The 24,041-nt window shown below is 43.7% G+C and overlaps 2 protein-coding genes across 2 annotated transcripts in view; both read right to left on the reverse strand.

Annotated features, from left to right (window-relative positions):
- The window catches only part of LOC142365582 (transportin-1-like), a 158,754-nt gene extending 154,639 nt beyond the window's left edge, over positions 1-4,115 (reverse strand). Inside the window, exon 1 of the mRNA XM_075446480.1 lies at positions 3,977-4,115. The gene's annotated coding sequence lies outside the window, so the exon portion shown is untranslated. The remainder of the gene's footprint in view (positions 1-3,976) is intronic.
- A 3,460-nt stretch (positions 4,116-7,575) lies between these two features.
- Positions 7,576-24,041, reverse strand: part of LOC142365449 (F-BAR domain only protein 2-like) — a 126,372-nt gene continuing 109,906 nt past the window's right edge. The window contains exons 23-26 of the mRNA XM_075446261.1: positions 21,979-22,178; positions 19,572-19,636; positions 11,808-11,972; positions 7,576-11,555 (exon numbers count right to left, since the gene is read on the reverse strand). Coding sequence (XP_075302376.1) covers positions 11,533-11,555; positions 11,808-11,972; positions 19,572-19,636; positions 21,979-22,178 — 453 coding nt within the window. The 3' untranslated portion in view covers positions 7,576-11,532. The remainder of the gene's footprint in view (positions 11,556-11,807; positions 11,973-19,571; positions 19,637-21,978; positions 22,179-24,041) is intronic.

A 24,041-nucleotide genomic window follows, 5' to 3' on the forward strand; every position in this document is an offset into this window, starting at 1 on the left:
ACTGAATGGACATTTTAGACGGATGGCCCATAGACTAAGGGAATGATGTGTGTGTGTGTGTGTGTGTGTATATATATATGTAAAAGACAGTAAAATTGGTGGTGGTTAATTGGAAAGTGCAGGACCTGGGCACAATGCAGATGGTATAAAATAAGAGGTAGACTATGTCCTGGGTTCAGCTGGAATAGTGTTGATTTTCACAAGAATTTGGGAGGTGACACAGCCAGGACCGCTGACCCAAAGGGATATTCAATACCATGTGATGTCATGCTCGGTATTTAAGTGGCTCTGGGAGTGTAACTGCTGCTCAGGAGGGGGCTGGAGACTTTGCAGTGAGAAAATTGCATTGTGTATTACTTGCTTTGTATATTCTTTTTATCAGTATTATTGTTTTTATTGTTCTCTTCCGCTGATGTTTTCTGAAACTGTCGTCTTTTCCAACCCATGAGTTTGGCCTTTTCTTTCCATTTCTCCTCCTGGGGGAGAAGTGAGCAAGTGGCCACATGGTTCTTTGTTGCCTTCTGAGGCTAAACCACAACAGGGTGTTGGTCACCAGTCAGATGAACACAAGCTAGCAGCATGCCCAGGTGGCCAAGGCGGCCAATGGCATCCTGGCTTGTATCAGGAATAGTGTGGCCAGCAGGAGTAGGGAGGTGATCGTGCCCCTGTACTCATCACTGGTGAGGCCACACCTCAAGTACTGTGTTCACTTTTGGGCCCCTCACTACAAGAAGGACATTGAGGGGCTGGAGCATGTCCAGAGAAGGGCAACGAGGCTGGTGGAGGGGGTCCAGAGAGCAAGTCTTATGAGGAGGGGACACAGCCAGGAACACTGACCCAAAGGAGCCAAACAGGATACTCGACACCATGTGACGTCATGTTCACTATATAGATGGGGAAGCTGGCCACGAGAGGGGAATCGGTGCTTGGGAGCAAGATAGGCATCGGGTGGCGAGAAACCTGAGCTGTGTATCCTTTGCTTTTGTATATTATTTTTATCAGTATTATTGTTGCTGTTTTTCTCTCTTCCTTTGCTATTCTGTTAAACTGTCTTTACCCCAACCCATGAGTTTTGCCTTTTCATTCCGTTTCTCCTCCCCATCCCACGAGGGGTGGAGCGGGGGGGAAGCAATAGAGCCACTGTATGTTTCTTTGTTGTCAGCTAGGGCTAAATCACAACAGCTTGCAAAGTTACATGTCTTTGACCTGAGTCTTTTCCCTCTGCAGGCAACTTGGTACAACCTCCATGGCAGTAAAATAAGAGTATTTAACACACATTTTAATCCACCATTACAGAATTCCCACATTAAGGATCTGTCACCTAAATGGTTCTTTAAGCACAGTTTTCTCAGCAGCTGTTTTAACAGTGGCAAAAACTGAATCAAAGGTTAGTCACACCTGCTATCACATCAAGCTCTCTCATGTACTAGCTATCAAACCACCTTAAGTTCCATTCAATAAGCTGTCAGTGATGTTGGAAGCTTATTTCCATGGCTCCTTCTGCTGGGACATTATGGCCATAACAAAGCGTGAACTTCCAACAGTACAAATATCTCTACTTTGGTCTGTGGTGTAAAGCACACTAGCTCTTTCCCCTAGCCAACAACCTTGGCAAGGCTGTAGGATAGACTGCCAACAGAACCCTCTTCAGAAGGAGAGGGGAAAGAATACTTTCCCAGTTGTCCTCAAGACAGTTATCCACCTGACGAGTCCATCACATTTTTTTCCCCTACTGGGTCCAAAAGCGGATGCAAGAATATTGTAACTACTGAATAGCAGTTCTAAAGGTCTCTACCTTGCTTAGGCAGGACTAATGAGGGACAGAGGGCTATTATTTGGATTCAAATCAAATCCAACCAACAGTCTTCTGTCATCCCTCATCAGTCCTACCCAAGCAAGGTAATAGCATATTTGGAACTTGACAAGTACTATGAAAAGCACTGACACTGGACTCAATTATGGCACCTTCAATAGTCTGCAAATTTCCTGAACTAGAAATATAAAGTTAAAACAGCTGCCTTGGACAAAAGATTATGACTAAAAGTGTCACTGATGCAGTACAAGAGCTTCTCTGAAGCAATAGGTCTTCTGTGAGATTGCTGAGAAGCAGCTACCTGATGTACCTGTGAGAGATATCAGTACAGTCTGATCCCAAACGCCTCTTCTTAGAGGTTAACTTGCTACTTCTCCCCAGCTTGCTTGCCCCCTTCAACCTGCCAGATCCTAATCCCCCCCTCCCCGATTTAATACTCTAAAATAACCATTTTGCAATGCTTAGCATCTCCTACCCTTCATTCCATTCCAAATATACTGATGTGTGTAAACATTAAGAAGGGGGAAAAAAAGACTATCTAAGAAGATCTGTTGGAAAGAGATTCTGGCATATCACTAAACACACATCAGTATCTAGAAGCTCAAGTGGTAAAAAGAATGAAGAAAGGGAAATTGGCAGGTAAGGCAGTGTTAGAAAATATATTTGGTAGGGAGAGATATGGAGCAACCCCCTCACCATATCTCTTGTACAAATTCCAAGTCCCACTACCAGACTTACACCACCATTTTTCATTTTTCTGTTAATGGTATGAAGCACATGAACAATTAAAGTATGCTAGCATACTCATTAACAAGTATTGAATACTTTATATCTAGACTAGCTCCTTGCTCAAAAGTTTAATATTCTGACCGATTCAGGTCTTGAAAGCACGCTCTCTCTCAAACTTGAGTTATTCCCCCAATGCCTTAAAGATTGTCAGGTTTCCTACATTGAACACACAAAAACATTTGGATATAATCCAGTCTTCAAATATGAAAGTATGTATTCCTCCTCCTCTTTCTTTCATTCCTCCTGAAGTAAGCTGACAACACAAACAAAACACTAGTTCAAACATAATATAAATGTTCCTGTTGATGCTTTGAATGTTACATGGCCACATGCAAGTAAAATCTAATTCAAAGTGAAAAAAGCAAGCATTCAGAAACTCGGAGGTGAAGCACTAGAAGGCAGAAAAAGCACTGGTAGCAGCATACTAAGGAAAAAAACAAAACAGACTCCCCCCCAAAAAATCAAGTACAAACAAATGTAAAGATGACAGAAGATGTGCCAAAACAGATCTCAAAATAAGTGTCTCTCAGTGGCAAAAACTTCTGTCCTGGGTTCGGCCAGGACAGGGTTAATTTTCACCGGACTCCAGGAAGGGGCACAGCCGGGCAGGCTGACCCCACCTGGCCAAACAGAGCAGGCTATTCCATACCATGTGCCGTCATGCCGGGTTCTGGTGGGGGGGGGGGGGGGGGAGCTGGGCGGCGGGAACTCACTCGCGGCTGGGGAGCGCGCACGGTGGTCCGGTCCGGGAGAGAGCAGCTCTGTTCTGTGGGCTCTGTTCTGCTGGTTTGTTTTGTGTATTCCCCTTATCTGTATCGTTGTTGTTCCTGTTCCCTTTGTTTGCTGTTCTGTTAAACTGCCCTTATCCCGACCCACCGGTTTTCTGCTTGTTTCTTTCCAACCCCCATTCATAAACTGAGCATGATGTCCGTGGTATGGAGTATTTCCACTAGCCAGCTTGGCTGGCTGCCTGGCTGTGCTCCCTCCCAGCTCCTGCACACCTGCTCATTGGGTGAATATGAGAAACTGGAGAAAGTCCTTGATTTCTTACCAACAACTGAAAACATCAGTGGTACCAACATTCTTCTTGTACTAAATCCAAAACACAGCAGCTACTGGGAGGAAAATTAACTCGATCCCAGAGGAAACCAGGACAGACATTTAGAAAGGTATCTATTCCAAGACTGAAACTACAAGCACCAACATGTTATCTCTTTCCACAAAGACTCCTAAGAGGATAAATAGAGTTCTACATGACTATGGAGATCAACCAACCAGCAAACCAACTATAGAAATCAGCTTCCTATTTCTTTCAGGCTAAATAAAATAAGAAAAAAAAAATAAAATAAACCAGTTAATACCTCAAGAACTTACCTTCAGACTTCAGCTTTGTAAGAACAAAAATCAGGTAGTTGTTGAAATCCGGATACTGATTGAGTTGTTCTAGTTTCTGAAGAGAGAAACTGTTAAAGAAATTTGAATCTGCACACACAGCATTTATAGCTTTCTAGATACTATGATTATTGAGTTATGTACTACTGCATCAAACAGCTGTGACTATAAGCTCACAACATACAGAGTACGAACAATCTGAAAATGGTCTCTGTACTTTTCATACTGAAGCAGTAGCTTTTAGTTATGTTGAAACCTGAAAAAAAGAATCCAGGGACAGACACAGAAATTAATAGATCCTTAAAAATATTTTTAAAGCAAAAAAAAAAACCCAAAAAACATCCAAAAACCACCACACACAACCCTCCCCTCCTCTGTACAGTTTGATTTCAATATTTATATTTAGAAGCCAGTCAAACTTAGAGGACTCCACTGAGACACAATCCCATATTACTTTTTTTTTTCTCCACAATAAAAGCATTTCAGCACTAAAATACAACAGCTACTATGCTTTTGATAAGCTACTCACTTTAATAATTGTCTTATACTTTTTTTATGATGGTAACTAGCCACAGCCTGAGCTTTCAACAGTGAGAATCAGTTTAATTGTAAATGCCCAGATATTTGTACCAAGAAGTTCATGCTTATCCATGGTCTCTAAAAAAAAAATAATTAAAAAAAAAAACACACCCATATATATCCTTCTGTACACAATCTGGTTTTCTAGAGTGACATCTCTCCAAATAAATATTTTACTAGCAATACCAGCCTCTTCACTACGTCCTTGGGGAAACTGCAGGAAGAATGACTGTGTTTCTGAACAGCTAGAAGGTATGTAGATGTTTTTCTAAAATTTGTCATTACTTCTGCCTCAAATTTTTAAATATTCTGCCACTGCTTGGCTAGAACAGTGATCTGGCATTCTCCTTGTATCCTGTTCTCACACCCTGGTATTAATTAGTATTATGCTCAACAATATTTTAAGTCATAAGCATGCAGTGTCTTCTTTAAATTACTAAAACTACTAGATATCATCAGTATGGCAAACAATCAAGACATTTAACAAAAAATTATTTTTAGAAGAAGATGATGTGCTTCATGGACATGTACTTTACTTGTGGTATAGCTAAATCTCTAAATATTCAAAGTCATTAAACCTTAGCCAAATGTATCTATGTCAGGACATTGATGGCCCTTCCAATGACCAACAGCCAACATCTCAATCACAAACTTCAGAAACTGCATTTTTAGATATTTAAGCTGCTTATATCCACAAAGCTGCACGGCTGAGTCGAGACCTGCTGGTCAAACTAAAGGGCAAGAAGGAACTGCACAGGCAGTGGAAGCAGGGACAGGTATCCTGGGAGGAGTACAGGGATGCTGCCCGGTTATGTAGGGATGGGGTCAGGAAGGCCAAGGCATGGTCGGAGCTGAACTTGGGAAGGGATGCAAAGAATAACAAGAAGGGCTTCTACAGGTATGTCAGCCAGAGAAGGAAGGTTAAAGAAAGCGTACCCCCTCCTTGGCCTCATGAGCAAGCCTGGCAAACTGGTATCAACAGATGAGGAGAAGGCTGAGGTACTCAATGACTTTTTTGCCTCAGTCTTCACTGGCAATCTCTCTTCCCACACCTCTTGAGTGGACAGACCTCAAGGCAATGAGTGGGGGAGCAAAGTCCCTCCCACTGTAAGGGAAGACCAGATTCCGGACCACCTGAGGAACCTGAACATACATAAGTCCATGGGACCTGACGAGATGCATCCCAGAGTCCTGAGGGAATTGGCTGATGGAGTTGCCAAGCCACTCCCCATGATATCTGAAAGGTCATGGCAGTCAGGCAAAGTCCCTGGTGACTGGAAGAAGGGAAACATTGTGCCCATTTTTAAAAAGAGCAGAAAGGAGGACCATGGGAACTACCGACCTGTCAGCCTCACCCCTGTGCCTGGAAAGATCATGGAACATGTCCTCCTAGAAGATATGCTAAGGCACATGGAGGCCAGGGAGGTGATTTCAGACAGCCAGCATGGCTTCACCAGGGGCAAGTCCTGCCTGACCAACCTAGTGGCCTTCTATGATGGCGTGACTAGATCAGTGGACAAGGGAAGAGCTACGGATGTTGTCTATCTGCACTTCTGTAAAGCCTTCACCACAGTCCCTAGCAACATCCTTCTCTCTAAATTGGGGAAATATGGATTTGATAGGTGGAGTGTTCAGTGGATGAGGAATCGTTTGGATGGTTGCATCCAGAGGGTAGTGGTCAATGGCTCAATGTCCAGATGGAGACTGGTGACAAGTGGTTTTGTCTGTACAGGGACCGGTGCTGTTTAATATCTTCACAAATGACATAGAGTGAGATTGAGTGCACCCACAGCAAGTTTGCAGATGACACCAAGCTGAGTGGTGCAGTTGACACACCAGAAGGACGGGATGCCATCCAGAGGGACCTGGACAAGCTGGAGAAGTGGGCCTGTGTGAACCTTCCTTGCCAAGGGCTTGGGGTACTGGTGGATGAGAAGCTGGACATGAGCCACCAATGTGCACTGGCAGCCTGGAAGGCCAACCATATCCTGGGTTGCATCCCCAGCAGCATGGGCAGCAGGTCGAGGGAGGGGATTGTTCCCCTCTGCCCCGCACTGCTGAGACCCCCCAGGGAGTCCAGTGACCAGCTCTGGAGCCCTCAGCACAGGACAGACCTGGAGCTGTTGGAGCGAGGCCAGAGGAGGCCCCAGCCATGATGCGAGGGCTGGAACCCCTCTGCTGGGAGGAAAGGCTGGGAGAGCTGGGGCTGCTCAGCCTGGAGAAGAGAAGGCTGCGGGGAGACCTTACTGCAGCCTTTCAGCACCTAAAAAGGGGTTATAAGAAAGATGGGGATAAACCTTTTAGCAGGGCCTGTTGCCCTGCTAAAGAAAGATGAAGGTGTCCCTGCTCACTGCAGGGGGGGTTGGATTAGGTGACCTTTAAAGGGCTCTTCAAACCCTGAACCATTCTATGACTCTGTGATTATATATGAACTCTTTTATATTTTAAAAACCACCACAGAGACGGTAGGTGGAAAGGTGACCTGCAAAGTGTTGCATCTTTACTAAACTGAAATGTCTGGGATGTGTACAATGACTTGTGCCTTTATTAAATTGATATGCTTAACTAATAACTTAGATGAGGCCTAACTATTGATATAATTATCAGAAAAATCTCGGCTTTGTAGACATGAGCTGTTTTCTCTAAATAGTGCTATCAAATGCTATACATACCCTTACTTCCTTAATAACCATATATTTTCATGAGTGCACAAGAAAAAAATCAATGACAAGATTAAAGTAATCCTTTCCAATTTCTTATGTTCCACCAGTCCAAAACAGTAGATGATTTAAGTACTACTTTGGCAGTCTGAGAATAGTCCTTCCAAGCTGTGAGCACAGAAACAAAAATTGAAACTGAACAAATGAACGTCTGAATCTTTATCTTTCCTTCTTAATCCCACAGCCTGTATAGTTTAATAAGTAATGGCTTATTAATTTGACTTTTTCAGCTGGCTGGATATCATTTCAATAAGCATCACCATCCTTATTATGCTGGAAAGCAATAGTCCAAGGGTTTGATTCTTATCTTTTGCTGGTGGGCAGGACTGAAGAACTTAAGTGCCCTATGGTCAGACCAAATGGTGCATCTAACCCAGGACTCTGTCTTCAGCAATGGCAGAACAGACTATGGCAAGGAGAGCTCACAAGCCATTTCCTTTCTACTTCCCGAGAATCTTCAGTTATTGGTTAGGGATGTAAAAGGGTACAATGCTGCTCGGTCCTTCTAGTATTCATTTAACTTAAAGCATCAGAGATCACTGTTCTGGCACTTCTGTTAGCATTTAACTCTTGTTATTGCAAGCCAGTGCCCACATACTACTCACAACTACTAAAAACTGGATTTATACAGCTCAAGCAGGGTTGTGATTATCTAAGTACGTGATCAGATAGTTTTTCAGGCATAATTAACTAGCTTTACTACTGCCAAAGATTTATATAGGGTATTTGAAGGAGCTAAGATATTTGATTATCAACTGGAACAGCATGGGAGTTACAAGTGGGATGGGTTTTGCATTCTAACTGGAAAGGAAGGTCTTGCATCATGCCAAAAAGCATTACGTTTCAAATCTTATGTGTTTGAGAAGCTTAAGATAGATGTCTTAATATCTGCGTACCTTTTGTTTTCTTGGAATTGCTAGATAATTGGTTTCCATTTCAGTTGTCATGAAAGGGCAATTTTACTTTGGAGCGTGAAAAAACTCAGGAATTCCTCTGAGGATAGAGTAAACTAAAAACAGTTCAAGGTACTAAAGCAGCAAATAGCATATTTACTGTGCAGTGCCCTTGACTGGACTAATTACCAGGCCTCTTAATTGAAAACTTGATGTTTATCTTCAAATCTGCATATTGTTGCACTACTAAGTATTCTTTCTCAACTCAGTTTGACCTCCATGTTTACTGACATGTTGATTTTTAAGTTCTCGGTTAATTCAATATCAATAGAAAGCATACAATCTTTACAAAGTAAAATAATCTTAGAAACAAAAATAAAACAAAAAATGAACAGGTTAATAATCACAATAATTCAATCATAAATCATGCCAACTTCATCCTGATTATGATACAACTTTTCCTCTTAGCATCACCCAATCTCCCTTCTTGAAGTTCTCATTTCCTGTCATGTTTTGTACTCTAGAAAGTTAGCAGTGTCAATGTGTTCAGCAATGACTCAGTTCTCTCCTCATCATGGTTAAATGAAGCAGCCCATTTTTGCATCGTGCATCTTTTTTTCTGATTTTCCCCTCCAGATGTTCCCTCCTGCTTTGTAATTAGATAAACTCCGTATGTAATATCCACAGCCTCCACAGCCTTCCCTTCCACTCCCCACTACTGTCATTGCTAGGTTATATGAATAGTCATCACTAATACAGTGTTATTAAAGCTGTCCCAGTGTTAGTACTGATAAAACATTGCACCCAGGCAATAAGCACCAATACAATTTGAAAAGGAAAAAGAAAGAAACCCAAACCCAAAAACTGTTCATTACATTCTGTTTGTGTTGAACTTATTTCTCTGCAGCCTTAAAGGACTGTGGTTTTTGACAGAGAACCAAAGTCCAAATAGACACAACTTTCACCCCTTGACTAAGCGCCTAACCTCATTCTTGAATGCAAGTCCAACTATAAAATGTTCAATACAGGCATAGTTTTCTTCTATTATTGCTTAGAAGCTCTGTGGGACTAACTGCAAAAGTATAAGCAATATAAATCAGTATTTAAATTATATGTTACATGTTTATTATTGATGCAATTAAAAAAAAATTTATATTTTACGAAAAATCAGAAATATTTATAATTTTTGTAAGATAAACTTGTATGCTGTAATTTACAGTCCAATGTAGTAACAATCCATAAAAATTCAGATCCTTCAGTTGTGTTTACAAATTAATTCGCTTAGGAGGCAACTACAAAGGATAGTGCTGTCTACACAAGCAAGAGCCAGCTTGCTACATATGGTTTTCTTATCAGACAGACACATGTACTTTTTACATTGTTTTTTAATTTCTTTACAAAAAGCCTATATAAACTTGTATGGCTTCAAAATTGTAACCTGCACCCAATGCAAATGTATATATAATCACCTAGTTTAAAAGTGCTGAAACAGAACTAATTAATTTGACTAAGAAATGAAAGTAATACTTGATTAAAAACAGCAATACAGTTTTGGGTTTTCAGTAAAAAAATATTGTCATATTAAATGAAGTTTGATTGCAAAGCAGATTACAATTAAGATTCCAGTAAAAAGACTGTACCATTTTATATGAGTTAGAAATTTACCATTCAATAAGATTAGCAAGTTAAGAGCCAAATATACTCTTCCAATCAAATCTACAGTACAGTATGTGCTTAGTAATAATAATGGAACTCTCATCTGCAAAAGTGTATAGTATTCATTAGAATTTATGTAGCCTCTACAAAGCTTAATTTATTGTAAAGCTTCAGCAGTCCAATTCATTACGGCTTTTGCATGAATTAGATCAAGTAATTTTTATTGCTTTAATAGAGAATTTGAAATAGATACTGGTATTCAAAATGTTAATATAAAATTCCCACTTGTAGATTATTGAATTATTTTGCCCAAATACTTTTGATTTCAGCATTGAAAAAACACTTAATACAAATACATAAAATATTTTCTAAATTAGTGACTTGCTTTAAAAAACATTACTAATGTGTCACTTCCCTGTGCTAAGGCTGTGGCAAGCCAATTAGATGACAATACAAATATTAAAATTGGTGGGTCTAGATAAAATTTAAGCTAATAAAAATGACAGTAGTTGTCATCCTGCTGCTATAAAATACACTTATAAAATCCTATTCCTCCCAAAGTACTATGTTTACATTCACATCACACAACCCTCAAATCGCTTAAATTCCAAAGACTTGCAGTGAAAGTGAAAGGAAATGTTGTTTGCTTTTACTGTCTTCTATGATTTTTCAGGATTTTCATCTATGGTGACATTGAAGTTACTATCTCAAAGTTTCAAAGTCCTGCATGATGCATCTCCCTCACTACAGCCACATTTATTGCAATTACCCCATGAGGAAGTAAACCAGTATTTTAAGCCTCTTTTGAAACAATCTCCAGTTTTGCAAATCTGCCTTCTAAATGCCAGTCACAGGAATTTTTATAAAGTTGTATGTATTATACAAACACCATGCTTTTTTGATGAAGAGCCAAACTCTGAAAAAGGAATTGAGGCATGTGAATAACAAAGTGGATAGGCACAGTTGTGTTTTTTTTTAAAGGCACAAATGTTATGCAATTCATATAAAAATAAATTAAATCTACAGCATTGATTCAAACAGTCACAACACCCATAAAATTTACTAACTGCAGAAGTAAATCTCTTATGTCTTTTGCAATTTTGTAACACATTGCACTTAGGAAAAAAACCCTACATAAAACAATTTAAATGTTAATAACATATGATACGTAGGCATGAAGTTACATTTTTTTTATATATCTCTAACTCAGCTGGTTTTATGGCATGAGTGGATGGAAGAACTACATGAGATTTTGCCTCTGTTTTCTTTAAAAACTGGCAATTAAAGAATCTGAAAAAATAATATTACTTATGGAAAGCTCAAATATTTCTTACTTGGTTTCCTACATTTTTCGGTTTAATGTTTACAGTATAACATACAATTTCCTACTGTCATTACAACTATTGATTATTTTGACTTCATATATATAAATTTACTAAAATTTTAGCAAAGTTTTCCAAATATTGCAGATGATCATTTACAGACAGTGTTGAAGTTAACTTCAGTGCTATTATAAAGTAATAAAAAGTTTGCAAAATGATTTTTAAAAGTGCGTTTTCTGTTCTGTGGTTCAGCCTCAAAGTAGGTGAACATTTTTAAAAATTAATGCATGTTAAAATAGTGTTTGAAAAGTAGAGAGGGCAGAGTGAGCTTCTTGCACTCCTTTGATCCAATGACTTCCACAGGTTCATCAGCAGTCTGCCATATACCGTCCTGAAAAACAAAGGTAGGAGTTTTTCAGTCAGCAGATAAAACAGATTTTGTCAGAATTTTCCTGGGAGCAGTTTGACTAACTATTTGTGTCTAAGTTTGACTAAGAACAAAAAAAGTGCAACAGTTTTTAGCCGTGCTTTTCAGAAAAAGTAATTATTTATGCATCACTTTTTTAATAGTTTCATATTTTATAATTTAGCACTATAGAATGTACCATATCAATTTGAATATATAAGCACATTGGTGTCTTACCAGTGGCAAATCTCTTCTTAAGGAGGGAAAGTCGATAGCCAGCGCCTACTAGCTCTACATCTACTCCTGAAAGGGTGCTTCCTTCACTAAGGAATTGCACTGCAAGTGTTGCTGGTTTACTGGGTCCTTCTGAAAGTTCAAATTTTGCCCTGAGGGATCCAGAACCTATAAAAATAACAAAACTGAAAGGCTGGCTGTTTTGCAAGACCAAGATAATCTCCCAAAATTTTTAGTAGTAAGGAGTAGAACTAACATGGTGATCTTTAAGATCTATTCCTAATGACAGTCCTATATAAATTTTCAGAAGAGATGAGAGTACAACTCTCATTTTTGTTCCAATACCCTAAGACAGTGATCAGTGAATGATTTAGAGAGAAGCGAAACACATTACCACAAGATTCCACACGACATCCTTGTCTCTAAATTGGAGAAACATGGGTCTGACAAATGGACCACTTGGTGGATAAGGAATTGGCTGGATGGTCACAGTCAAAGAGTTGTGGTCAACCACTCGATGTCCAGCTGGAGACCAGTGATGAGTGACATTCCTCAGGGGTCGGTATTGGGACCGGCATTGTTTAACATCTTTGTCAGTTCCATGGACAGTGGGAATGAGTGCACCCTCAGCAAGTTTGCTGATGACACCAAGCTGTGTGGGGCAGTCAACACGCTGGAGGGAAGGGATGCCATCCAGAGGGATCTGGACAGGCTGGAGAGGTGGGCCTCTGTGAACCTCATGAAGTTCAACAAGGCCAAGTGCAAGGTCCTGCACATGGGTCAGGGCAATGCCAAGCACAAATACAGGCTGGACAGAGAATGGATTGAGAGCAGCCCTGCCAAGAAGGACTTGAGGGTGTTGGTTGATGAGAAACTCAACATGACCCGGCAGTGTGCGCTGGCAGCCCAGAAGGCCAACTGTATCTTGGACTGCATCCCCAGCAGTGTGGCCAGCAGGTTGAGGGAGGGGATTCTACCCCTCTGCTCTGCTCTGGTGAGACCCCACCTGGAGTCCTGCGTCCAGCTCTGGAGCCCTCAGCACAGGACAGAGCTGGAACTGTGGGAGCAGGGCCAGAGGAGGCCCCAGCAATGATCTGAGGGCTGGAACCCCTCTGCTGTTGAGGAAAGGCTGAGAGAGCTGGGGCTGCTCAGCCTGGGGAAGAGAAGGCTGCAGGGAGACCTTAGAGCAGCCTTCCATTACCTGAAGGGGCCTACAAGAAAGCCAGAGAGGGACCTTTGACAAGGGCATGGAGTGATAGGGCAAGAAGTATTGGCTTCAAATTGAAAGAGGGGAGATTTAGATTAGGTCTAAGGAAGAAATTCTTCCCTGTGAGGGTGGTGAGGCCCTGGCCCAGGCTGCCCAGAGGAGCTGTGGCTGCCCCCTCCCTGGCAGGGCTCAAGGCCAGGTTGGATGGGGCTTTGAGCACCCTGGACTGGTGGAACAGGTCCCTGTCCATGGCAGGGGGTTGGGACTAGTTGTTCTTTAAGGTCCCTTCCAACCTAAACCATTCTGTGATTCTATGAAGCTATAGTCGTAGAAGAATGTGTATATCAGACAGCCTGGTAATCTCTTATTATATTAAATACCTGATTGTTTCCTATAATAATAATTTATGCTTGCTGGTCTGTCGTGTTTGTAGTACTTTTCATTAGCAGATTTGAAAGTAGATCAGAATATTTAAATGTTTTCATGATCTGCCTGGATGAATGTACATGAACAAAACCATTCGAAGAAATGCAGCTGAACAGTAATGTACCCAGAAATTCTTATTTTTCTAATAAAGATAAGGTCTGATTAAATACATTTCCCCAAAAACTTCAATTGATTTTTCATAGATAGTGGTGAAGTTCACTTCAGTGCCATTATAAAGTAGTAATAGTTCAAAATTATTTCAAGTACACCTTTTGTAGCCAATGTAAGCCATTTAAAAAAAAAAAAACACAACATTATTGCTGGTCTCTTTCTAGTTCTTAAACAAGTCTTTTCTTGTTCTTGCAAAACATGCTGGGGAAAAAAAGAGTTTTAATTAATTAATTAATGGAATAGTGAAAGTCAATATTTTTGCTTCTTTAAAACAACTAGTCAGTAGGAATGGCTAAACGAGGAGGAAAGTTAGTAACTGAAATGTTACTAGGGTAAAAGCAGGGATTGATGGATGAAATTGTTTTATGCAATGGCTTGTTCCTGATAAATTTGGCTTAAAGTCCATTTCATTTCTTCAGTAGGTCTGTCACAGTTTGGGTAAATCAGAACTTCTTTCCGCTGTAATATGGAAACTCATATATTCAATTGTTTTCAAAGTTTGTTGTGTGTTTTATCTCAGCCTACAACTGACAGCTCACATAATGTGCTGGAACATAAAAAAACCAAAACATTTTACTACCCTGTACAACAGAATAAGGAGGACTTCAAGACATTTGTCCTAATATTAAGAGTGTTTCTGCAACTTCTCCCTTTGTTTCCATAAGTGTAAGATCGGTGTAGTATTACTTCCTCTTAAACGCTGACTTGTGAGTACTAAGTATTTATACTCAAAGAAAAGGGGAAGAAAGATGGTGGGAAGAGAAGGGCATATAGCAGAAGCAGTGGGATATGTGCAAGTCTACTGAACGCACACAAGACATGATCTGCATCACTGGCAGCCCATTTTATGCTGCTCTGCAGGTGCGCAGTAGGTCTTTATCTGCCTCCATTTGTGTTTCAGTACGATTTTTTCTTTTAAAAGAAGCTCTGCAGTTAGGTAAAGGAAAAAAGAGAAGGATCTCCCTACATAATCATAATGGAAGACATGGCAGAGAACAGTGAAGTCAGTGAATGATGAAGTACACCAGACTACAAAAATAACTGTTAGTTAATGTTAGTTATAATTTGATCTATCAGGTCAAATTGTCTCTGATCTCGTTTGAATGACTACCACAGCTTTGCAGCCTTTGCAGCAATAGAAGAGGTTTTCCCTTCCCAGGCTTGTGGTTTTTAGACGAAACCAGTCATATTTACAAGCAAATTTCTGCTTTCATAATTCCCTTCACTAAATTCTTAATGGGGCCAAAGGCCATTCTGTTACAATGCAAGTCCATTTCTCCACAGAGGCTTTGTGGATGAGATGCCTCCATTTGGCTCATTTTTTTTCCTGCTTCAGAAAAACATTGCATCTGCAAAGGCTGAAAGGGCTGTAACATCAACTGGACCTCAGGGAAAAGCAGCTGGGCAGAGGACAACTATTGGTACCTCAGAAGATGCTATATAAATTACCACTCTGAGCAGATGTGCATTTATTTTTTTCCTGGAGTCGTATATGTGGTCAAAACAAAAACCATCAAAATGCTGGTCAAGAATCATCTATAGTTCAGCCTATCTTGTCACAGGACTTTTGGATTTTATTTTTCGTTTTCTTTCCCCCAGTTCTTCCACTTACCGCTTTCTACTTTATCTCAATTGTCAGTGTGTGGAAAAACAGAACATGGATATTAAACGCATTTTCCTTTGAATAACTCCTCATTTCCAAATAGCATTGATGTATAAACAGTACAATGACCTAGTATCAACAGATGAGGAGAAAGCTGAGGTACTCAACAACTTTTTTGCCTCAGTCTTCACCGGCAACCTCTCTCCTCACCCCTCCCGAGTTGATGGACCACAAGATGTGGACCAGAGGGGGCAAAGTCCCTCCCACTGTAAGGGAAGACCAGGTTCATGACCACCTGAGGAACCTGAACATACATAAGTCTAAGGGACCTGATGAGATGCATCCCAGGGTCCTGAGGGAATTGGCTGACAGAATCACAGAATCACAGAATAGTAGGGGTTGGAAAGGACCTCTGTGGGTCATCTAGTCCAATCCTCCTGCTGAAGCAGGGTCACCTACAGCAGGCTGCACAGGACTTTGTCCAGGCGGGTCTTGAATATCTCCAGAGAAGGAGACTCCACAACCTCCCTGGGCAGCCTGTTCCAGGGCTCCGTCACCCTCAGAGGGAAGAAGTTCTTCCTCATGTTCAGACGGAACTTCCTGTGCTTCAGTTTGTGCCCATTGCCCCTTGTCCTGTCACTGGGCACCACTGAAAAGAGCTTGGCCCCATCCTCCTGACACCCACCCTTCAGATATTTGTAGGCATTTATAGGGTCCCCTCGCAGCCTTCTCTTCTTCAGGCTGAACAAGCCCAGCTCCCTCAACCTCTCCTCGTAGGGGAGATGCTCCAGTCCCCTCATCATCCTTGTAGCCCTCCGCTGGACTCTCTCCAGTAGCTCTTCATCTTTCTTGAAGTGGGGAGCCCAGAACTGGACACAGTACTCCAGATGAGGCCTCACCAGGGCAGTGTAGAGGGGAAGAAGAACCTTCCTCGTCCTGCTGGCCACACTCTTCTTGATGCACCCCAGGATCCCATTGGCTTTCTTGGCAGCCAGGGCACACTGCTGGCTCATGGTTAACCTGTTGTCTACCAGGACATCCAGGTCCCTCTCCACAGAGCTGCTCTCCAGCAGGTCCACCCCAAGCCTGTACTGGTGCATGGGGTTGTTCCTCCCCAGGTGCAAGACCCTGCACTTGCCCTTGTTGAAACTCATCAGGTTCCTCTCTGCCCAGCTTTCCAGCCTATCCAGGTCACGCTGAATGGCAGCACAGCCTTCTGGTGTATCTACCACACCTCCCAGTTTGGTGTCATCAGCAAACTTGCTGAGGGTACATTCTAACTCTTCATCCAGGTCGTTGATGAAGAAGTTAAACAAGACTGGGCCCAGTACTGACCCCTGGGGGACACCACTTGTCACCAGCCTCCAACTAGACTCGGCGCCGCTGATGACAACCCTATGAGTTCTGCCATTCAGCCAGTTCTCTATCCACTTCACTGACCACTCATCCAACCCACACTTCCTCAGCTTCCCTAGGAGGATATCATGGGAGACTGTGTCGAAAGCCTTGCTGAAGTCAAGGTAGACAACATCCACGGCTCTCCCTTCGTCTACCCAGCCAGTCATGTCATCGTAGAAAGCTATCAGATTGGTCAGGCATGATTTCCCCTTGGTGAATCCATGCTGACTACTCCTGATAACCTTCTTTTCTTCCACTTGCTTCATGATGGCCTCCAGGATAAGCTGCTCCATCACCTTTCCCGGGATGGAGGTGAGGCTGACCGGCCTGTAGTTCCCTGGGTCCTCCTTCTTGCCCTTTTTGAAGATTGGAGTGACATTGGCCTTTCTCCAGTCCTCGGGCACCTCTCCTGTCCTCCAGGACCTCTCAAAGATGATGGAGAGTGGCTCAGCAATGACATCCGCCAGCTCCCTCAGCACTCGTGGGTGCATTCTATCGGGGCCCATGGATTTGTGGACATCCAGATCACTTAAGCAATCCCTCACACAGTCCTCCTCGACCAAGGGAAAGTCGTCCTCTTTGTAGGCTTCTTCTCTTACCTCCGGGGCCTGGGACTAGATGATGCCAAGCCACTCTCCATGATATCTGAAAGGTCATGGCAGTCAGGCAAAGTCCCCAGTGACTGGAAGAAGGGAAACATTGTGCCCATTTTTAAAAGGGGCAGAAAGGAGGACCCCGGGAACTTCCGACCTGTCAGCCTCACCCCTGTGCCTGGGAAGATCATGGAGCAGATCTTCCTAGAAGCTATGCTAAGGCTACGGGAAGACCTGATTGTGGACTTTCAGTACTATAAGGGGGTCTATAGGAATGGGGACAATCTTTTTAGCAAGGTCTGTTGTGACAGGACAAGGAGTAATGGCTTTAAACTAAGGGAGGGTACATTTACACTGGATACAAGGAAGAAATTTTTTAACCGTGAGGGTGGTGAAACACTGGAAGAGGCTGCCCAGAGAGGTAGTGGAGGCCCCATCCCTGGAAACATTCAAGGCCAGGTTGGATGGGGCTCTGAGCAACCTGGTCTAGTTGAAGATGTCCCTGCTCACTGCAGGGGGGTTGGAACTAGATAACCTCTAAAGGTCCCTTCCAACCCTAAGCATTCTATGATTCTATGATTCTAACAATTTCCTTGACAGTCTAAACTACATTGTAGCAGTACTAGCTGTTTTCATAGAATCATAAAATCATAGGTTGGAAAACACCTCTAAGATCATCAAGTCCAACTGTCAACCAAACACCACCATGCCTGCTAAACCATATCCCGAAGTGCCACATCTGTATGTTTTCTGAACATCTCCAGGGATGGTGACTCCACCACCTCCCTGGGCAGCCTATTCCAATGCCTGACCACTCTTTCAGTAAAGAAATTTTTCCTAATATCCAATCTAAACCTCCCCTGACGCAACTTGAGGCCATTGCCTCTCGTCCTATCGCTGGTTACCTGGGAGAAGAGACCAACACCTGCCTCACTACAACCTCCTTTCAGGTAGTTGTAGAGAGCGATGTCTCCCCTCAGTCTCCTCTTCTCAAGACTAAACAACCCCAGATCCCTCAGCCACTCCTCATAAGACTTGTGCTCTAGACCCCTCACCAGCCTCTTCTCTGGCTATGCTCCAACCCTTCAATGTCCTTCTTGGAGTGAGGGGCCCAAAAGGGAACACAGTACTCGAGGTGCGGCCTCACCAGGGCCGAGTACAGGGGCACGATCATTTCCCCGCTCCTGCTGGCCACACTATTCCTGATACAAGCCAGGATGCCATTGGCCGCCTTGGCCACCTGGGCACACTGCTGGCTCATGTTCAGCCAGCTGTCAGCCAACACCCCCAGGTCCTTTTCTGCTGAGCAGCTTTCCAGCCACTCTTCCCCAAGCCTGTAGCGTTGCATGGGGTGGTTGTGACCCAAGTGCAGGACCTGGCATTTGGCCTTGTTGAACCTCATACAGTTGGCCTCAGCCCATTGATCCAGTCTGTCCAGATCCCTCTGCAGAGCCTTCCTACCCTTGAACAGATCGACACTCCCACCCAACTTGGTGTCATCTGCAAACTTACTGAGGGAGCACTCAGTTCCCTCATCCAGATCATTGAGAAAGATGTTAAACAAGACCGGACCCAAAACCGAGCCCTGGGGAACACCACTTGTGACTGGCCGCCAGCTGGATTTGACTCCATTCACCACCACTCTCTGGGCTTGGCCATTCAGCCAGTTCTTTATCCAGTGAAGAGTACACCCATCCAAACCATGGGCAGCTAGTTTCTCCAGGAGGATGCTGTGGGGAACAGTGTCAAAGGCCTTACTAAAGTCCAGGTAGACAACATCCACAGCCATTCCCTCATCCGCTAGGTGGGTCACCTGGTCATAGAAGGAGATCAGGTTGGTCAAGCAGGACCTGCCTTTCATGAACCCATGCTGGCTGGGCCTGATCCCCTGCTTGTCCTGTACATGCCCGGTGAGTGCACTCAGGATGAACCGCTCCATGATCTTCCCCAGCACTGAGGTCAGGCTGAAAGGCCTGTAGTTCCCGGGATCCTCCTTCTGGCCCTTCTTGTAGATGGGTGTCACACTGGCGATCCTCCAGTCATCTGGGACCTCCCCTGTTAGCCAGGACTGCTGACAGATGATGGAGAGTGGCTTGGCAAGCTCCTCTGCAAGCTCCTTCAGTACTCTCGGATGGAAGAAAGGGGGCTTCACTTCAAGGGGCTTCACTATTTTTCTTTTTATAATTAATTAATGTTTTTACATCTCACTGTTAATGGAATCTCTCAGGAGGAATTTCATTGAGAAGGCAAACTGATAAACAGGATATAGCAAGTGTAAACAGACATGAGGACATAGAGGCTAAAATTATTACCTTTTTACTGTTGTCATTTTTCTGTACAAGAAAACAAAACAAAAGAGTTCAACTTGCCTCCATTCTCAGACTTCTCTGAAATGCTAGATATTTTCCAATAAGCTTTCATCTGTTCTGCATTCCTGTAAGAGAATGGTAGGTTAGTTATAAGCTGGAAACAGTTTGAAAGCTGAGTCTTTATGCTTCATGATGACGGTATGAGGGGGAGCAATATTGATTGCTCTCCCCTATGTGAGAATCCTGGCTGTGTGAATTTTATTCCATTTCCATTCTAGTAAAATTAGTTGGCAGAAGTGACTCAGGATTTAAGATAACTTCTGATGCTGTAAAGGGGCAGAAAAGCAAATGGCACCAAGCACCATAGTCTCTAAGCTGACAGGGCTTTTTAACTCTTTGAGCACTTTGCAGATATTCCATCAAAGGAAAGTCAACAATTTAAAGCTGTGAAGTGCTGATAGGTTTGAAACTGTCTTTGACATTGGTGTAGGAGGAGTGAAATGCTCACACAAGTAGCATAGATAGTAGTGATTACTTGCAGGAGTTCAATTTATGAAACATTTATTCTTAAAAATAACCCAAAAACCTACCACCCAACCCACTAGACCAAACATATAGCAGGAGACACATACTAGAGCTGCCTGGGACATGACTGTATTTTTTTTGTCAGCTTTCAAGGCTCAAAATTCTGGCCTTGGGTAGTTGCCTGGGTGAAAAAGAGACTACCTGGGGCTTGAGTCCCTTACTCTGATGAATCTGCAATGAAACTGTCACTAAGTTTTGAGTCTTCCTAGCAAACACTAGGTATTCTGGGTGGGCATTCCTGCTCTCACTCAGGTTTCATTGATGAGGGGTTTGCGGAAGAAGCCTGAGAAGGGAGGGAGAGACTGGCTTCACCAAAAGTTCTAGTCAAGTTCTGCAGGCAGGACACCAAACCTATCCTTGCTCAGAATAAGCTTAAGGTGATTTGGTTAAAAGTATTGCTCCCTTGAAATACCAAGTCAAGAAAGATTCAGTCTTGCCAGGATTTTTCCCATTTAAAATGATACTGTATTACCACTTTGTCCAATTAACACATGTAAATGTATGGCCTCCAAAAACATCAGAACCTTCCTGATAAATACACCAGGTTTATTTTGTTTCTGAACCTTGCTTTATAAGGTAAACTATAAGTAATAAGGTTAACAAAGCCTGACTTCCCTCAACTTGGTATTCTTTGTGCTGTTAACCTTCATGTTAAAATGACCCTCCTGTCCCTCTTGGAAATAAACAGTCCAGGAATTAGGTTACAGCTGGGCAAATACCTGCTGTCAAACCACAGGCACAGTGATTAAGTTCTTACACTTGAATCATAGAATGGTTTGGGTTGGAAGGGACCTTTAGAGGTCATCTAGCCCAACCCCCCCCTGCAATGAGCAGGGGTATATTCAACCAGATCAGGTTGCTCAGAGCCCTGTCCAACCTGGCCTTGAATGTTTCTAGGGATGGGGCCTCCACTACCTCTCTGGGCAGCCTCTTCCAGTGTTTCACCACCCTCATGTTAAAAAATTTCTTCCTTATATCCAGTCTAAATCTACCCTCCCTTAGTTTTAAACCATTACTCCTTGTCCTGTCACAACAGGCCTTGCTAAATAGATTGTCCCCATCTTTCCTATAGGCCCCCTTTAAGTACTGAAAGGCTGCTCTAAGGTCTCCCCGTAGCCTTCTCTTCCCCAGGCTGAACAGCCCCAGCTCTCCCAGCCTTTCCTCCCAGCAGAGGGGTTCCAGCCCTCAGATCATTGCTGTGGCCTTCTCTGGCCCAGCTCTATCAGCTCCAGGTCTGTCCCGTGCTGAGGGCTCCAGAGCTGGACGCAGGACTCCAGGAGATGCTTGGCCTTCTGGACTGCGAGCGCACATTGGTGGCTCATGTCCAGCTTTCCATCCACCAGTACCCCCAAGTCCTTCTCGGCAGGGTTGCTCTCAATGCCTTCATCCCCCAGCCTGTATTGATACTGGGGGTTGCCCTGATCCAGGTGTAGGACCCTGCACTTGGCCTTGTTGAACCTCATGAGGTTCACACAGGCCCACTTCTCCAGCTTGTCACAGAATCACAGAATGGTAGGGGTTGGAAGGGACCTCTGTGGGTCATCTAGTCCAACCCTCCTGCTGAAGCAGGGTCACCTACAGCAAGCTGCACAGGACCTTGTCCAGGCGGGTCTTGAATATCTCCAGAGAAGGAGACTCCACAACCTCCCTGGGCAGCCTGTTCCAGTGCTCCGTCAAGGTCCCTCTGGATGGCATCCCGTCCTTCTGGTGCGTCAACTGCACCACTCAGCTTGGTGTCATCTGCAAACTTGCTGAGGGTGCACTCGATCCCACTGTCCCTGTTGCCAGCAAAGATTAGCTGTTTCTTCTAGTGAAATCTTTCTGGCCAACACTAATGAATATACTGAAATGAATTTGAAATAGTAAAAAGTGTTAATATTACCACTTTGCAGGTGGAAGTGATTGCATGTTTGTTACTCCTCCATCTACTGGTACCACAACCTGGACATTAGACAGCATTCTAGGCACATTCATAGACTCTGGATTGTACTTATAATCCACTCTCACATCAGTAGTACTAGCATTACATTTCCAGTAAGTTGCAAGATTCAAGGGAGTGGACTGGATGCCATTAGAAGATACCTGTAAAAGAATAAAACATTAAAAGCAGCTCAATTAAAATATTCCACTTTGGGGCACAATTAGGAAATGATGGCAACCAGTATAACTCTAAATCCTGACAAAAGACAAAAAGAACCATTGACCACTGAGCGCTTAATCTCAGAATTCTGAAGATTGTTGTAGCCTAAAGTTATTCCTGTTCTTTCAATTTTCAATTAAAAAAAATTAAAAAAAGGTTTAAACTCCCTCTGGCCCATGAGGCTCCTTCCTGTTGTGGCTTTCATAGAATCATAGAATCACAGAATGGTTTAGGTTGGAAGGGACCTTACAGATCATCTAGTCCCAAATCCCCCTGCCGTGGACAGGGACCAGCCCAGGGTGCTCCAAGCCCCGTCCAGCCTGGCCTTGAACACTGCCAGGGAGGGGGCAGCCACAGCTTCTCTGGGCAGCCTGGGCCAGGGCCTCACCACACTCACAGGGAAGAATTTCTTCCTTAGATCTAATCTAAATATTCCCTCTTTCAATTTGAAGCCAATACTTCTTGCCCTATCACTCCATGCCCTTGTCAAAGGTCCTTCTCTGGCTTTCTTGTAGGCCCCTTCAGGTAATGGAAGGCTGCTCTAAGGTCTCCCCGCAGCCTTCTCTTCCCCAGGCTGAACAACCCCAGCTCTCCCAGCCTTTCCTCCCAGCAGAGGGGTTCCATCGCTCGGATCATTGCTGGGGCCTCCTCTGGCCCTGCTCCAACAGCTCCAGCTCTGTCCTGTGCTGAGGGCTCCAGAGCTGGACGCAGGACTCCAGGTGGGGTCTCACCAGAGCAGAGCAGAGGGGTAGAATCCCCTCCCTCGACCTGCTGGCCACACTGCTGGGGATGCAGTCCAGGATACAGCTGACCTTCTGGGCTGCCAGCGCACACTGCCGGGTCATGTTGAGCTTCGCGTCAACCAGCACCCCCAAGTTCTTCTTGGCAGGGCTGCTCTCAATCCATTCTCTGCCCAGCCTGTATTTATGCTTGGCATTGCCCCGACCCTTGTGTAGGACCTTGCACTTGGCCTTGTTGAACTTCATGAGGTTCACAGAGGCCCACCTCTCCAGCCTGTCCAGATCCCTCTGAATGGCATCCCTTCCCTCCAGCATGTTGACTGCCCCACACAGCTTGGTGTCATCAGTAAACTTACTGAGGGTGCACCCAATCCCACTGTCCATGTTGCCAACAAATATGTTAAACAGCACCTGTCCCAGTACCAAACCCTGAGGAACACCACTCGTCACTGGTCTCCACCTGGACGTCAAGTGGTTGACTGCAACTCTTTGAGTGCAACCATCCAGACTATTCTTTATCTACCAAGTGGTCCATCCACCAGACCCATGTTTCTCCAATTTAGAGACAAGGACATCATGCAGGATAATGTCAAATGCTTTGCTCAAGTCCAGGTAGATGACATCAGTTGCTCTTCCCTTATCCACCAATGCAGTAACCCCATCGTAGAAGGCCACTGAATTTGTCAGGAACGATTTGCCCTTAATGAGGCCATATTGGCTGTCACCAATCACGTCCTTATCTTCCATGTGCCTTAGCATGGTTTCGAGGAGGATCTGCTCCATGATCTTGCCGGGCACAGAGGTGAGGCTGACTGGCCTGTAGTTCTCCGGGTCTTCCTTTTTACCCTTTTTAAAAATGGGGGTGATGTTGCCCCTTCTCCAGTCAGTGGGAACTTGACTGGACTGCCACGCCTTCTCATTTATGGTGGATAGTGGCTTAGCAACTTCATTCGCTAGTTCCCTCGGGACCCGTGGATGCACCTCTTCAGGTCCCATGGACTTGTGCACCTGTGGGTTCCTGAGATGGTCTCGAACCTGATCTTCTCCTACATTGTGTGGTTCTTC

This window comes from Opisthocomus hoazin, chromosome W, assembly GCF_030867145.1.
Source record: "Opisthocomus hoazin isolate bOpiHoa1 chromosome W, bOpiHoa1.hap1, whole genome shotgun sequence".
Taxonomy (NCBI): Eukaryota; Metazoa; Chordata; class Aves; order Opisthocomiformes; family Opisthocomidae; genus Opisthocomus; species Opisthocomus hoazin.